This window comes from Rhinolophus hipposideros, assembly GCF_964194185.1.
Source record: "Rhinolophus hipposideros genome assembly, chromosome: 6".
Taxonomy (NCBI): domain Eukaryota; kingdom Metazoa; phylum Chordata; class Mammalia; order Chiroptera; family Rhinolophidae; genus Rhinolophus; species Rhinolophus hipposideros.
The window spans coordinates 53,655,391-53,673,143 of NC_138052.1; the positions used below are offsets into that span (position 1 = coordinate 53,655,391).

A 17,753-nucleotide genomic window follows, 5' to 3' on the forward strand; every position below is an offset into this window, starting at 1 on the left:
AGTTTTAAATGAAAGCCATATGTTTACACTGATTTGAATCTTTCTTACTTTTTATGCGACCAGTTTGGCTTCCGAGCCCAGCAAAGCTTGCCCAGACTTTGTCGTTCATTGCATGTCATACATAGCATGTCATGATGTTTAAACTCAAGTTAGTGTCAAGTGAGCAGATTAAATAATAACATCCCAGATTTATCATGAGTATAAAAAATGAGGAACTAGATGAACAATTTTGTAAGACACTTCATCATACAATTTCTGCACATGCACGCTATGTGTGTGTATACACATATATGTATATCTATATACATATACATATATATATACACACATACATATATATGCAGTCAAATTCCATTATACTTAAATTCAACATACATTATCCAATTCCAGCTATGGAAATTTCTACATTTATTTTTATCAACAAAACTTTCTCTATTAGAGATTTCATTTTGTGCTATAGTATGAATTGTTTGAGGTGTGAATCAAAAGCATTTAAGATTAAACAGTAATTAGAATGATTCACACTATTCTAGGAAAATGAATGTGAATATGTCCATTTTCTATGTTCTTAAAACATACCTGTTATTTTTATTCCTTCTTTTGTTTCAGCTGGTATACCAACACCAAACTCATTTTCTCCAGAGACTCTGAAGTAGTAAATTGCCCCTTCTTGTAAGTTGTTAATTTTGTAGGAGAGGCGGTTACAGTTGTTGGTCACAGAGACCCATGCTTTCTTACTGGCCTCACGTTTTTCTATGTGGTAATTCTTTACTGGTGCTCCACCATCGTTTTCAGGAACATCCCAGGATAACACAGCAGACTCTTTGGTGACATCATGTACAGTAACATTGGCTGGAGGACCAGGAGAATCTAAAACTCTGACAACTAAGGTCAGTGAAGCAGCATTCAAATTATTCTGAATGGTTAATGTGTATTTTCCAGAATCATTTCTGTTGGCATTTTCAACAGTAAGTGATGTACGAGAATCTGTGGAATCAATATAAGCTCTGGTGCGGAGGTCAGTATCTGGCTTACTCCACAAGACATTGGGTACTGGTCTTCCTCGGAAAGGCACAGTCATGGTAAATGAGGCACCGGCCTTGACAATCAAGGTCTTCTTCATTTCACTGTCAAGATCGAATACAGGCTCTTCTTCTCTTTCCTTTGCTATCTGGGGATCGGAACTATCACTGGGATCACCAGCGCCGGCTTTATTGACAGATCTTACTCTGAAAACATATTCATCTCCTGTTGTTAGTCCACTTATTGTATATTCTGTGCCTCTTAAGCATTGAATGGCAGTTTTCCAGTCAGTTTCATCAGAAGTTTTGTATTCTACAGTGTATCCAGTTATTGGGGCCCCACCATCAAATAAGGGCTTCACCCAGCTAATAGTTATATTTGTCTTGCCTGAGTCCACAATTTTTGGTTTGGATGGAGGAGATGGTAAGAACACTGGATCTTCTGCCCGAATTAGGGGAGTAGTTTCACTTGGAAGGCTTAGGCCAGCAGCATTTTCTGCATAAACCCGATACTCATATTCACATCCTTCCCGAAGTCCTGTTGATTTCACTCTCAAATCATAAACTGGTTTTTTGTTTACACGCACCCATCGTAGGCTGTTTTTCTCTCGTCTTTCAATGATATATCCAGAGATGTCGTTGCCTCCATCACTCTCAGGTCTTGACCAGCAAAGTGTCATGAACTCTTTGGTCACAGATGTAACTTCCAAAGATGTGGGTGGACTTGGCACTGTAAATGGATCTAGTGCCTTTATAGCCACACTCTCTAGGGGCTCACCAACACCATATTTATTCACACCTGTTACTCTAAAGATGTATTCATTGCCTTTGAGTAACTTTGTCACTTTACAGGATGTTGTCCTTAACTCTGCTTCACATATTGTCCATGCAAGGCGGCTTGTTTCACGTTTTTCTACAATGTAATAGTCGATACTTGCACCACCATCTTCTTGGGGTGGTCCCCAGGAAAGAGAGCATTTCTCAGCAGTGAGGCCATTTATTTCAAGTGGTCCTGCTGGTGGGCCAGGCTTATCAAGTACCTTGCAGTTAACTGCCATAGACCGAGTTCCTGCAACATTCTTCAGTGTTAGTACATACTGCCCAGTGTCTCGTCTGACACAGTCTTTCACTATTAACAAGGTATTATAGTCCGTTGAGACAATTTCTGTTCTTGCTCTTTCTTCAATTTCTACACCATCCTTGGCCCAGGAAACTACTGGCAGAGGTCGCCCTGCAATGTCTGCATTTATTTTAAGGACTTCTCCAGCTTTGACAACAATAACATCTCGGAACTTAACATCCATCATGATTCTCGGGGCCTCAACATCGTCTTTAACTGTAATAGGTCCAGTGGATTCAGACGGCTCACTAACTGAGTCAGCAGCATTCCTTGCAAAAACCCGGAATTCATAACGCTGATCTTCAGTAAGTTCAGTTACTTCGAAGTATGTTTCTTGTATGTTAGTAAAGTTGCACTTCAGCCACCGGCCATCTGGTAGTTCTCTACGTTCAATAATGTATCCTGTGATCTTAGCTCCACCGTCATAACGTGGTTTAGACCATTTAAGTGACACTGATTTTCTTGTGATATTCGTGACTTCAGGTTGTCCAGGTGGGTCACAAGGGTCTCGTGCAGGGACTGGTTCACAAGATTTACTGCATTTACCAATTCCAGCAATATTCTCAGCATATACACGATACTCATACATCAGTCCTTCATCAAGGCCAGAGACTTTCATTTGTGTATTGGGGATGAGGATTTTATTTGCTTTTGACCAAAGAATGCTGCTTCTTTCTTTATATTCAAGGTGATAGCCAATTATTTGACTTCCTCCATCATTAACTGGCACTTGCCAGCTTACAATCATGGTAGATTTTGTGGCATGCACAACTTTAGGAGTACCAGGAGGACCTGGGCGGCTGAATGGATACTCTGCAACAACAGCTGAAGATTCACTGTAGGTGCTCTTTCCATAGCGGTTTTCTGCGCAGACACGGAACTGATACTCACTTCCTGTTGTCAAACGAACTATTTTAATGGATGTTCTTGCAACTGCTTGTGAAACTACGTGCCATGTTGTAGAAGTGGTTTCTCTCTTTTCAACGATGTAATTGCTAATATGGCAGCCACCATCATATTCTGGAGGATTCCAAGAAATAGTCATGTTGTCACAACTAACCTCATCAATCTGTATAGGTCCTGGAGGTCCTGGTCTGTCAAGGACAATTACTGTAATAGGAACTGTTATGGATCCAGCACTGTTTGAAACACATAACTCATAAGTTCCAACATCTTCCCTTGAAGCTTCCTTAATAGATAGTGATGTTACAGTCTTTGAAGAAGAAACATTGACTCTAGTTGTCTCCTTAAGAGTCTGACCATCTTTTTTCCAGCTTACAGTAGCTTGAGGTCTTCCTTTAAATGGAACATCAATCTTAAGTTGGTCGTTAGCCTTTACATTGAAAGTATTGAAAGGAAGCTCAACTGAAGGCTTTATTTCAATATCCCTTGCAATGACTGGCACACCAAGTTGTCTTGGATCACTTCTTCCTTTCTCATTAACTGCAGCTACCCTGAAGACATACTCTTCTCCTGCAGTTAGGCCGGATATAGTTGCTTCCAGAGTCTTAACTTGTGTGCAAGTGCTCCATTTCTCACTCCCTTTAGTCTGCATTTCAACTACATAACCAGTAATTTTGCTGCCACCATCACTTTCTGGTTTTTCCCACTTAATTGTAGCTGTATTACGGGTCACATCAACAAGAGTTACTCTTCCAGGTGGGAGGGGTGGTTCAGAAACTTTAATGGGTTCAGTTGTTTCAGCTGGCAAACCAATCCCATATTCATTGGAAGCCAAGACTCGGAAGTAGTAAGAACATCCTTCTTGTAGGTTTTCAATTTTAAAAGTATTCTTAGTGCAATTGTTTGTAACTGTAGCATACGCTTTTCTTGTAGCCTCTCGTTTTTCGATGATGTAGTTTGTAATCTTAGCTCCGCCATCAATAAGTGGTGGTTCCCAAGACAATGTCACTGAGTCTTTCTTTACTTCTCTTACAGTCAAATTCACAGGGGCACTTGGTGAGTCAAGAACTCGGACATTAACAAAAGCTGTTTTGGAGCCACTGTTATTTTCTAGTGTCAGATTATACCGACCACTGTCAAATCTGGTCACGTTATCAATTACCAACATTGTATATGAGCTGGTCACTTCAATCTGGGCCCTTTCAGTGAGAATGCCTTCAGCCTTTTCCCACTTAACTTCAGGTTCTGGTCGACCTCTGATAGTGACAAATAAGCGTAAAGTAGTACTTGCCCGCAGAATGACCACCTTTCTGAGATCAGCATCAAGTTCTATTTCTGGTGGTTCTAGCCTATCTTGGGCAATAACTGAACCAGGTATAGTTGCAGGTTCACCCACACCTTCAGAATTGATGGCACAAATACGGAAATTATATTCAGTATTTTCTTTAAGCTTGGTCACTGTGAACTGCTTTCCTTGTAATCCTGTTGGTGGAGTGCAAGTTGTCCATTCATCATCAGTGGCTTCTTTGACTTCAATGACATAGCCCTTAACAGGTGCACCACCATCATAAATTGGTTTATTCCATGCCAGGGAGACAGAAGATCTGGAAGTGTCTGTCACTTTTGGATTAGTTGGTGGACCTGGTGGATATAAAGCATCACAGGCACGATAAAAAACAGATGGCTCGCTGGGTTCACCCACGCCAGCTGCATTTTCAGCAGCAACTCTGAATTCATATGAATGACCTTCAGTAAGGCCAGTTACCCTGAATCGGAGATCTGTTAGTGTTTTCTTGTTGCACTTGGTCCATCTAATACCTTCCTTATCTCTTTTTTCAAGAATGTAACCCTCAATTTCAGCACCTCCATCATCCACTGGGCGTGCCCATGTTACTACCATAGAATCTTTGGCGATTGCTGAGGCTTCAGGTGGTGAAGGAGGACCTGGTGGTTTATAAGGATTACAGGCTATAACAGGCTCAGATTCCAAGGGCTCTCCAATGCCATATTTATTCACAGCCATGACACGGAAAATGTATTCATTACCAGGAAGAAGTTTAGTGACTTTGTAGTTAAGAGCCTGGACTTCAGTTGAAACCTGGGTCCAGGAGAGTCTGCTTGTCTCTCTCTTTTCAATGATATAATGTGAAATATTAGCACCACCGTCTTGTAAAGGTGGGTTCCATGCCAGGTAACATTTTTCAGCAGTAACCCCAGAAACTTTCAGAGGTGCTTCAGGAGGTCCTGGCCTGTCAAGTACCTTTACAGTGATTGGTATAGACTTCGTACCACCAACATTGCTCAGTTTCAGAATATATTGTCCTCCATCAGTGCGTATACAATCTTTGACAACAAGAGTTGTTTTCTGAAAAGCAGACTTGATTTCCATCCTAGCGGCTGTTTCTTCAAGCTCTTTTCCATCTTTTAACCAAACAATATCAGGTATAGGTTTGCCGCGGATATCAGCTTCAAGGACAAAAGTCTCTCCTGCGTGAACAACGATGACATCTTTATATTTTGGATCCAGTGAGGCATTTGGTGCATCAATTTCATCTCTTGCAGTAATGGCACCAGTGCTTTCAGATGGTTCACTAAAGTTGCCAGCTGCATTTTTTGCAATTACTCTAAATTCATATCTTTGGTCTTCTACAAGTCCACTCACTGTAAATTCAGTTTCTAATACATTGGTAAAGCTGGCTTTCATCCAACGTCCATCAGGTAGATCTTTCTTTTCCACAACATAACCTGTTATTTTGCTACCACCATCATAGGCAGGTTTCTTCCATTTCAGTGTGACACTGTTTCTTGTAATGACGATGGCTTCAGGACGACCAGGTGGGTCACATGGATCACGAGCAACAAAACATTCTGACACTTTGCTAGGCTTGCCGATCCCAACAATATTTTCCGCAGAAACTTTGAACTCATACTCAAGGCCTTCATCAAGCCCAGTTGTTTTGAATTTGGTATCTTGAATGGGAGTCTTGTTTAATTTGATCCATAAAATGCTGTTCTTTTCTTTTTGTTCAAGATGGTAGCCAATAACTTTGCTACCTCCATCATTAACTGGCTCATGCCATTGAACAAGCATTTGATCTTTTGAGATTGATGTGACAAAAGGAGTTCCAGGTGGTCCAGGTACTTTAAATGGATATTGTACAATAACAGGTTTAGAATCCAGGGGTGCACTTTTTCCATACCTGTTTTCTGCAAAAATTCTAAACTGGTACTCTGTGCCTGTTTTCAGTCTGGTTATTTTGATTGTTGTTCTTGCAACTGTTGCTGATACCATCTGCCATGTGGTGGTGCTTGTATCTCGCTTCTCTACAATGTAGTTGTTTATTTGGCAGCCACCAGTATAGGCTGGAGGTTCCCAAGATATGACCATAAAGTCTGCACTAACTTCATCAAACCGAACTGGTCCAACTGGAGGTCCAGGCTTTTCCAAAACAATAATGCTGAGATTTTCTGTTGCTGTGCCTGCACTATTTGTTGCTGTTATGGTGTATTTTCCAAAGTCATCTTTGTTACTTTCTTTAATGTGCAAAATAGCCAAAGTGTCTGTTTCCTCAACATTTACTCTTGTTGTCTGCTTAAAAGACTCACCATCTTTGACCCATGAAATTTTAGGTCTCGGTCGTCCAACAACTAGAATCTCGATTTTAAGATCTTCTCCAGCTTGGACACTGTATGTGTTAAATGGCAACTTAAGACTAGGCTGTATGGTCAAGTCTTTGGCTATGACAGGAACACCGAGCACTCTTGGATCACTCTTTCCTTTCTCGTTGTAAGCCTTGACACGGAACTGGTACTCTTGTCCAGAACTCAGACCAGTTACAACTGCATTACAGACTTTGGATTCAGCCACAACACTCCATTTTTCAGTTCCTTTTGGCTGCATTTCAACAACATACCCCAGGACTCTGCTACCACCATCATGTTCAGGTTTCTCCCACATAAGTGATGCACTGGTCTGGGACACATCAGTGAGTGTAACCTTTCCTGGTGGGGAAGGAGGTTCAGCAGCTTTCACAGCATCAACAGTTTCCACTGGAATGCCAACTCCAAATTCATTTTCAGCCATAACTCTAAAGTAATAAATGGCTCCTTCCGTAAGATTTTCAACTTTAAGGTTTGTTTTGTTGCATTTATTACTGACATTAGCATATGCTTTTCTGGTGGACTCACGTTTGTCAATAACATAGTTCTTGACCTTTGCACCCCCATCAATGATGGGTGGTTCCCATACCAGGATGACAGAATCTTTTTTCACTTCTTTGACTGCCAAATTCTGTGGTGGTCCTGGAGTATCAAGAACTTTCACGGTTACAAAAGCAGATTTAGTTCCACTGCTGTTTTCCAGTTTGAGAATATATTTTCCAGCATCATTTCTATCACAGTTATCTATTGATAGTTGGGTATAGTTCACTCCCTTTTCAATTTGGACCTTGTCTGTGAATTCACCTTCCTCTCGAGACCAAGTAATCTCAGGTGTTGGACGACCTTTGAATGGAATATGAATTCTGGCAGATCCACCAGCTCTTACAATGATTCCTTTCCTTAATTCAGAATCAAGATCAAGTTCAGGTGCTTCAAGTTTGTCTTCTGGTTTCACAGTACCAGGAACTGATGTAGCCTCACCTAAACCAACTTTATTGAGAGCACAGACTCGTATTTTGTACTCTTGGTGTTCAGTGAGTTTTGAAATTTCAAATCGAGTGACTTTCAGGCCAGTCGGTGGAGTAACTATTTGCCATTCTTCTTCATCTGCTTTACAGATTTCTATTACATATCCCAGGATCTCACTGCCACCATCATAGATGGGTTTACCCCAGGCAAGTGTAATTGAATTTTTAGTGGTGTCTACAATGTGTGCATTGGTGGGTGGGCCAGGTTTGAATACAGGATCGCAAGCCTTATAATAAACTGTAGCTGGACTTGGTTCTCCAACTCCAGCAGCATTTTCTGCAGCGACTCTGAATTCGTACTCATGATCTTCTGTTAATCCTGTTACTCTTAGGCGCAAATCTGTAATGCGGCGTTTATTACATTTTATCCACCGAATGCCACTTCTGTCTCTTTTCTCTACAATATAACCAATAATTTCACTTCCACCATCACTCTCTGGACGGTTCCAACAGACGGTCATGGAGTCCTTGGCAATGTTCGTGACTTCCAAGCTTTTTGGTGGTCCAGGAAGCACAAATGGATTTTTCATTAGCACTGGTGCAGATTCCAAAGGTTCTCCAACACCATATTTGTTGACAGCCATTATACGGAAAATGTATTCATTTCCTTCTAAGAGTTTGGTAACTTTCAGAGAATTGGTCACAACTTCTGGAGCAACAACAGTCCAGGCAAGTCGACTCGTTTCTCTCTTTTCAACAACATAGTGAGAAATATCACTGCCACCATCTTGTAGTGGTGGAGACCATGTTAAGGTGCATTTTTCAGCAGTGACTCCAGTAACCTGGACTGGCCCTTCTGGAGGTCCTGGTCTATCTAATACTTTTACATTTACTGGGAATGACTTAGATCCTGCAACATTGGAAGCTCTTAAAATATACTGTCCACCATCAATTCTAATGGCATCCTTTACAATAAGTAAAGCCTTGAAATCTGTGTTCTTTATTTCACATCTAGCAGATTCTTCAACTTCTTTATCCCCTCTTAACCACTCAATGGTAGGTAGGGGCTTCCCATGGACATCAGCCTCAAGCCTGAATGTTTCTCCAGCATTTACTACAATTGTGTCTCTGAATTTTGGATCCATTGAAATTCTTGGGAGTTCAACCTCATCCTTGGCCGTTATTGGTCCAGTACTGTCAGACGGTTTACTTATTGTACCAGCTGCATTCTTTGCAATGACTCTGAATTCATATCTTTGATCTTCAGTAAGACCAGACACAGTAAATTGAGTTTCAATGACATTTGTAAAACTGGCTTTCATCCAACGACCCTCAGGCAAATCACGTTTCTCTACAATGTAACCTGTAATCATACTTCCACCATCATATACAGGTTTGGTCCATTGTAAAGTGATTTCATTTCTTTTAACTATTATTGCTTCTGGGGTCCCTGGTGGGTCACAGGGATCTCTGGCTACATAGCATTCAGAAATCTTGCTTGCTTTGCCTACACCAACAATATTTTCAGCGTAAACTCTGAATTCATATTCAATGCCTTCTTCAAGATTGATTGATTTAAACTGGGTGTCATGAATAATAGTTTTGTTGACTTTTGTCCACAAAATACTATTTCTTTCCTTTCTTTCAAGGTGGTAACCGATGACTGGGCTTCCACCATTATTGATTGGTTCATGCCACTGTATGACCATGGAGTCTTTGGAAATGGCTGTGACAAATGGTGTGCCTGGAGGGCCTGGTTCTTTGTAAGGATATTGAGCTACAATTGAATCAGACTCCAAGGCAAAGCTTTGTCCATATCTATTTTCAGCAAATATTCTGAATTGGTACTCTGTACCAGTTTTCAGTTTGGTCACTTTGAGTGTAGTTCTGGCAACAGTAGCAGAAACAACATCCCATATGGTGGTGGTTGTATCTCTTTTATGAACAATGTAGTTGGTGATCTGACAGCCCCCTGTATATACTGGAGGGTTCCAAGATAATGTAATACTTTCAGCACTGACTTCCTCAAATTTAACAGGTCCTTTTGGAGGATCAGGTTTGTCTAGAGTTGTAATTTCAATGGATGCTGTTTTCTGACCAACAACATTAGCAACTGTGATTCCATAATGTCCACCATCATCTTTATGAGTTTCTTTAATACTGAGTACGGTGAGGTCAAGTGAATCAGCAACATTGATTCTTGTAGTCTGCTTCAGTGGAAGACCATCTTTAGTCCAGGTAATGGTTGGCTTAGGACGTCCAGAAATTGGCACTTCTATTTTCAAATCGTGTCCAACCTGTACACTATAACTGTTGAATGCAGGTCTTACATCTGGTTCAATGACCAGATCTTTGGCAACTATTGGAACTGCAAGGGACCTAGGATCACTTCTCCCCTTTTCATTTACAGCAATGACTCTAAAAAGATATTCTTCTCCCTGAGTTAGGTTGGTAATTACTGCTTCAAGGGACTTGACGCGGGCACACTCTGACCATTTCTCACTCTGTTTAGCTTGCATTTCCACAATATACTGAATGATTTTACTGCCACCGTCATGTTCAGGCTTTGTCCAACTCAAAGAGACACTGTTTCTGGTGACATCATCCACAGTTATTTTTCCTGGAGGTTGTGGGACTTCTGCAACTTTAATTGGATCAGCAGTGCGGGCAGGAAGGCCAATACCATATTCATTCTCAGCTGTGACTCTAAAGTAATAACTGCAACCTTCTTGGAGTTGATCAATTTTCCAAGAATTCTTATGGCAATTTGTTACAACTGCAGCATATGCTTTTCTTGTAGCTTCACGTTTCTCAACAATGTAGTTTTTGATTTTGGACCCCCCATCCAACAAAGGAGGTTCCCATGTAATTGATACTGAGTCTTTAGTGATTTCTGTGACTTTCAGGTTAACAGGTGGACTTGGTGTGTCCAGGACTCTCACAGTAACAAAGGCAGACTTTGTTCCACTGCTGTTTTCTAATGTGAGAGTGTATTTTCCACTATCATATCGGTTGACATTATCAAGAACAAGAGAGGTAAAACTGCTAGTGACGTCAATTATAGCTGCATCTCGGATTTCACCATCCACCTTCCCCCATTTAACTTCTGGTGTAGGACGACCTTTAATAGGAACAAATAACCTTAAGGAGCCACCTGCCCTTATGTTTATAATTTTTCTTAGTTCTAGGTCAAGATCAATGTCTGGTGCTTCCAATTTTTCTTCTACTATAATAGGTCCAGGGACATCAGCATGTTCTCCAACTCCAGCTTTATTAACAGCACAGATACGGAAGTTATATTCATGTTTTTCCAACAGCTTTTCTACTTCTATATTGGTTTTATTGATTCCAGTTGGTGGAGTGCACATTGTCCATTCACCAACGCTCACATCACATTTTTCAACAATGTATCCTTGGATTTCACAGCCACCATCATATATTGGTTTGCTCCAAGAAAGGAAGACAGAAGATCTGGTAACATCTACGACTTTGGGATTGTTTGGAGGTCCTGGTTTATAAATAGGATCACAAGCCTTTTGGTAAGCGGAAGGTGGGCTTGGTTCACTAAGTCCAGCAGCATTCTCAGCTGAGACTCTGAATTCATAATTGTGATTTTCTATGAGTCCAGTTACTCTCAAGCGCAATTCCCCAATCAGACGTTTGTGGCATCTTGTCCATCTAATGCCCTCTTTATCCCGTTTTTCAAGAACATATCCAAGAATTTCGCTGCCACCATCAGATGCCGGCCTTTCCCATACAACAATCATCGAGTCCTTGGTCACTGCTGTGATTTCTGGAGCTTTTGGTGCTTCCGGGACTACAAATGGATTCTTGGCAACTACTGGCTCAGATTCAAGAGGTTCACCAACACCATATTTGTTTACAGCCATTATGCGGAAAATATATTCATTGCCTTCAAGAAGCTTAGTAACCTTGCAGCTGAGAGTCTGCACATTGGCGTCAACCACAGTCCAAACCAAGCGGCTGGTTTCTCTCCTTTCCACAATATAATTTATGATGTCACTCCCACCGTCCTGTAGTGGGGGTTTCCAAGCTAGTGTGCATTTTTCTGCTGTAACTCCCGTTATAACAACAGGTCCTTCAGGTGGCCCAGGTTTATCAAGAATTTTGACGTTTATAGTAACGGATCTCTCCCCTGCAACATTTTTGGCCTTCAGTATGTAACTTCCACTGTCGACACGTACTGCATCCTTTACACTGAGACTGGTGGCAAAGTCAGTGCTCTTGATTTCTAATCGAGCTGTATTTGAAAGCTCCTGATCACCTTTTATCCACTGAATGGTTGGTATTGGTTTTCCATAAATATCTGCATCAATCTTGAAAACTTCACCAGCATGAACCACAATCGTGTCTTTGTATTTCGGATCCATACTTATTCGTGGTGGATCTACCTCGTCTCGTGCTGTTATTGCTCCTGTGCTTTCTGAAGGCTCACTCAACACGCCTGCAGCATTTCGAGCTATAACCCGGAACTCATATCTTTGATTTTCCACTAGGCCAGTTACTTCAAATTGAGTGTCAATGACATTTGTAAAACTGGCTTTCATCCAACGGCCCTCTGGCAATTCTTTCTTCTCAACAATATAACCAGTAATCTTGCTTCCACCATCATACGTGGGTTTCTTCCACTGAAGAGTCACAGAATTCCGTGTGACAATGATTGCCTCTGGACGCCCTGGTGGGTCACATGGGTCACGAGCTACATAGCATTCTGACACTTTGCTTGGCTTGCCAATGCCCACGATGTTCTCTGCGGAGACTCTGAATTCATATTCAATGCCTTCATCGAGGCCAGTTGTTTTAAACTTTGTTTGTGGAATAGGTGTTTTATTCAACTTAACCCAAAGGATGCTATTTCTTTCCTTGCGTTCTAGATGATAGCCAATGACTTTGCTGCCTCCATCACTGACTGGCTCATTCCATCGTACTTCCATGCTGTCCTTGGAGGAGAGAGTTACATATGGAGTTCCAGGAGGACCAGGAACTTTGAATGGATACTGGGCTACAATAGGCTCTGAAGTGAGGTAGGTACTCTTTCCATACCTGTTTTCAGCTGCAATCCTAAACTGATACTCACATCCAGTCTTTAATCTGCAAGCTTTTATTGTTGTCCTAGCAACAGTAGCTGACACAATTTGCCAGGTAGTTGTAGAAGTGTCCCGTTTTTCGACAATGTAATTATTGATAGAACTTCCACCATCATATTTAGGTGGGCCCCAGGAAAGAGTAATACTATCAGCTGTCACTTCATCCACTTTAACTGGTCCAGTTGGAGGCCCTGGTTTGTCAAGAACGATAATTGTAAGGGTTTCAGTAGCTTCACCAGCTGAGTTAGTCAGTTTAATTGTGTAACTTCCAACATCTTCTCGGCAGGCTTCCTTTATTGTCAACAATGAATTATTTTCTGTGCTCTCTGCATTTACTCTAGTTGTCTGCTTCAGTGGTACATCATCTTTATGCCAGGTTACAGCCGGTCTAGGGCGTCCAATGAATGGAATATCAACTTTTAGGTCTTCACCTGCCAGTACAGTGAAAGTATTGAATAAGTGTTTGAAGGCTGGTGGAATGACAAGATCTTTGGCAATTACTGGCACACTCAGTTGTCTAGGATCACTGATGCCCTTTTCATTCTGAGCTGAAACACGGAAAGAGTATTCTTCACCCTGAATTAATCCAGTTATAGTAGCTTCAGTGACTTTGACTGTGGCACATGTGGCCCATTTGTCACTGCCTTTGCTCTGCATCTCTACAATGTAGCCTAAAATTCGGCTGCCTCCATCATGTTCTGGTTTCTCCCAAGAAAGTGACACACTATTTCTTGTGACATCCACCAAAGTTATTTTTCCTGGAGGAAGAGGTCGTTCTGATGCTTTCACAGATTCTGCGGTTTCAGCAGGCAGCCCAATGCCATATTCATTTTCAGCAAGAACCCTGAAGTAGTAACTGCAGCCTTCTTGAAGCTGATCTACCTTCCAGGAAGTTTTGTGACAATTTGTTGCAACAGTTGAATATGCTTTTCTCGTTGATTCCCGCTTTTCAACAATATAGTTCTTTATTTTTGAACCTCCATCAAGGAGAGGAGGCTCCCATGTTAGTGTGACAGATGTCTTAGTGACCTCCTTTATCTTTAGATCTTGTGGAGGGCCTGGTGTATCTAGTACTCTGACATTGACAAATGCAGATTTGCTGCCTGAGCTGTTTTCTATAGTTAGTATGTATTTGCCACTGTCAAATCTGTTTACATTTCCAACAATCAGCAGGGTGTAAGAGCTTGTGGATTCAATGCTAGCTTTATCTAAAGATTCTCCATGTTCGCGGGTCCACTTCACCTCAGGTGCAGGCCTTCCTTTGATTGGAACAAAAAGTCTCAGGGTACAACAAGCTCTTATAGTAACAACTTTGCGCAGCTCAGCATCCAGGTCAATCTCTGGAGGCAGCATCCTGTCTTCAGCCTTTGGAGTTCCAGGAACAAGTGCAGGTTCTCCAACGCCTTCAGAATTCATGGCATAGATGCGAATTTTATATTCCTGATTCTCTATGAGGTTGGTGATAGTGTAAGAAGTTGCTTTGAGCCCAGCTGGTGGAGTGACAACCTGCCATTCATCTTCCTCTGGAAGAGCAATCTCAACCATATACCCAGTGATTTCTGAACCACCGTCATAGATAGGTTTATTCCAAGCAATTGAAATGGAGGATCTGCTTGTATCGAGAACACGTGGGTTACCTGGTGGGCCAGGTTTAAACACAGCATCACAAGCCTTATAAAACGGGCTAGTAGGACTTGGTGCACTAATTCCAGCAGCATTTTCAGCCATAATCCTGAACTCATATTGATGTCCTTCTGTCAGTCCAGACACTTTATATCTTAAATCAGTAAGGGTTTTTTTGTTGCATTTCACCCAGCGTTGCCCAGCTTTATCACGCCGTTCCACAATATAATTGATGATTTCACTTCCACCATCAGAGTCAGGATGTCCCCAGCAGACAACCATCGAATCTTTAGTGATAGTTGTAACTTCAGGGTTTTTGGGTGGATCAGGGGGTCCATAAGGATCTACTGCAAGCACAGGCTCTGATTCCAGTGGCTCTCCAACTCCGTATTTATTTACTGCCATGACACGGAATATGTATTCATTGCCTTTCAGAAGTTTAGTGACCTTTAGTTTTGTTACTTGGACTTCTGAGGCTACATTCGTCCATGCCAATCTGCTGGTTTCCCGTTTCTGAACTACATAATGATCAATTTTGGCACCTCCATCATCCAGTGGAGGCAACCATGACAATACACATTTTTCTGATGTCACTTCAGATACAGCTAACGGTCCTTCAGGTGGGCCTGGTCTATCAAGAACTTTGACATTGAAAATGTGTTTGGCAAAACCACCAGGGTTAGTTGCTGTAAGGGTATAGGCACCACCATCCCTTCTTAATGAATCCTTGTTTACCAGATTAGTAGAGAAATCTGCAATTTTTATTTCTAATTTCCCTGTGCCTTCAAGCTCCTTTCCATCTTTGGTCCATTCCATTGTTGGAGGTGGGCGACCAGAAACATCAGCTTCGAGCTTGAATGCTTCCCCTGCTTTTAGTATAACTGTGTCCTTAAATTTAACATCCACCCTGATCCTTGGTGCCTCAATGTCATCCCTGCATGTAATAGCATCTGATGGCTCAGATGGTGGACTAATAGCACCAGCAGCATTTTTGGCAATCACACGGAATTCATATGCAGCATCTTCTGTTAGGCCACTGACTGTAAATTCATTCTCCAAAATGTTGCTGAAGTTGGCCTTCAGCCACCGTCCATTAGGAAGGTCTCTCTTTTCAACTATATAACTAGTAATTTTAAAGCCTCCAGTATATTCAGGCCTAGCCCATTTAAGTGTCACTGTGTGTCTAGTAATATTTAGAGGAACTGGTTTCCCAGGTGGGTCAATGGGATCCAAAGCCAACATAGGTTCAGATGGCTTGCTTGGCTTGCTTTTGCCTGCCACGTTTTCTGCAATCACTCGGAATTCATAAGCAATACCATCTGTAAGTCCAGTTGATTTGAAAATGTTGCCTGGCACTAATGCTTTGCTTACAGTCTGCCAGAGAATACCGTTTCGTTCTTTTCTTTCAATGTGGTATCCTAAAATGGGGCTTCCACCATCAGAAAGAGGTTCATGCCAACTAATTGTCATTGAATCCTTGGTAACTGCAGTTACCTGAGGGGTACCAGGAGGCCCAGGAACCTTAAATGGATAGTTGGCAACTATAGATGCTGATGTGATGCCTGGTCCAATTCCATATCTATTTTGAGCTTTTACCCGGAATTGATACTCCACTCCTGTCGTCAGGCGAGTGGCCTTATAGGTAGTGCGTATAACTGTGGTTGCTAACTCAACCCATGTAGTCCCATCAGTCTGTCGCATTTCTATTACATAGTTGCTTATTGGTACACCGCCATCATTCTCAGGTGGGTCCCAAGAGAAGATTACAAAATCGGATGAAACTTCATCAAATTTGATTGGTCCAGTAGGTGGTCCTGGGATATCATGGACTTGAATGGTGATGACATCACCAACCTCTCCTACAGTGTTCCTTGCTGTTAATGGATAGGGCCCACTATCACTTCTCACACACTCACTGATATTTAAGATGGTTGAAGTTGCTGTATTTTCAACATTAACTCTCTGTGTCTGTCTAAGAATTTGGTCTCCTTTCTTCCATGTAACTGTGGGCTTGGGTCGACCGAGAACTGGAATTTCAACTTTGATGTTGTCACCAGCTCTGGCAATGACTAATTTCTGATAAATGCCACGGAGATCCAATTCGGGCAGCATTGTCTGCTCCTTGACAATGACGGGTCTGCTTTCTCTAGGGGCACTCCGCCCTGTGCTGTTCACTGCCATCACTTGGAAGGTGTATTCTTCCCCTTCAGTTAGATTCTTCACAACACATTCTAACCCTTTCACAGTTGTGATGTGGGTCCACTGGTCAGAGCCTTTCCTTTGGGCTTCAATCACATAGCCAGTGATCTTACTGCCACCATCGTGTTTTGGTTTAGGCCACGCCAGGCTGACTGTGCTCTTAGTTATGTCCATAATGTTCAGACTGTCTGGTGGTGATGGTGCTTCAGAGGCTTTTACAGGTTCTTTTGTTTCTGTTGGCTCACCAATTCCATATTCATTTTCTGCCATCACTCTGAAAAAGTATTCACTACCTTCAGTCAAGCCAGTAACTTTATATGTGCATTTATGGCACTTAGTGGTGACTGTGGAGTAGGATTTTCGTGTTGCTTCTCGTTTCTCCACAATATAGTTTGTTATACGTGAGCCCCCATCTATGAGAGGGAGGTCCCAATGCAGGGTGACACTGTCCTTTGTGATGTCAGTAGGCCTCAGGTTAAGGACGGGTCCTGGAGTATCCAAGACTCTGACATTAACAAAGCCACTTTTCTTCCCAGCAGGGTTTTCAATAGTCATCACAAATTTACCGGTGTCATATCTGTTACATTCTGGGATAATCAGAAGAGTAAATGATTCTGTATTTTCAATGTTAGCTCGGTTTTTAAGGTTGATATCATCTTTGGTCCACGTCACTTCAGGAGCAGGACGACCTTTGATTGGCACAAATATTCTAATACTGAGTCCTGCCCTAACAACCAGTGTTCTTCGAAGCTCAGCATCTAGTTCAAAATCAGGAACCATTTCCCTTTCTACAATTTCAACATCTGGAATCACTGCTGGCTCCCCAACACCTGCATCATTGATGGCACTGATTCTAAAATTGTATTTTTCTTTAGTCTGAAGATCAGGGACAACAAACTCGGTGATTCGAAGGGCAGTTCCTGTTGTATCTTTTATCCAGTCCTCATCTCCTACTTTTTGATGCTCCACGACATAGCCAGTGATTTCAAGTCCACCATCATAATGAGGCTTGCCCCATGCTAAAGAAGCTGATTTCTTGGTAGTATCGGTGACACGTGCATTTGAAGGTGGCCCTGGAGGATCTAGAAAATAAATGAAGACACCAAAGTGTATATTAATAGTTTGGTTTTGGGTAAATTATATAAAATAT

The 17,753-nt window shown here is 41.8% G+C and overlaps 1 protein-coding gene across 1 annotated transcript in view; it reads right to left on the reverse strand.

Moving 5' to 3' along the window:
• The window catches only part of TTN (titin), a 272,150-nt gene that overhangs the window by 32,274 nt on the left and 222,123 nt on the right, over window positions 1-17,753 (reverse strand). Inside the window, exon 236 of the mRNA XM_081051210.1 lies at window positions 580-17,685. Coding sequence (XP_080907336.1) covers window positions 580-17,685 — 17,106 coding nt within the window. The remainder of the gene's footprint in view (window positions 1-579; window positions 17,686-17,753) is intronic.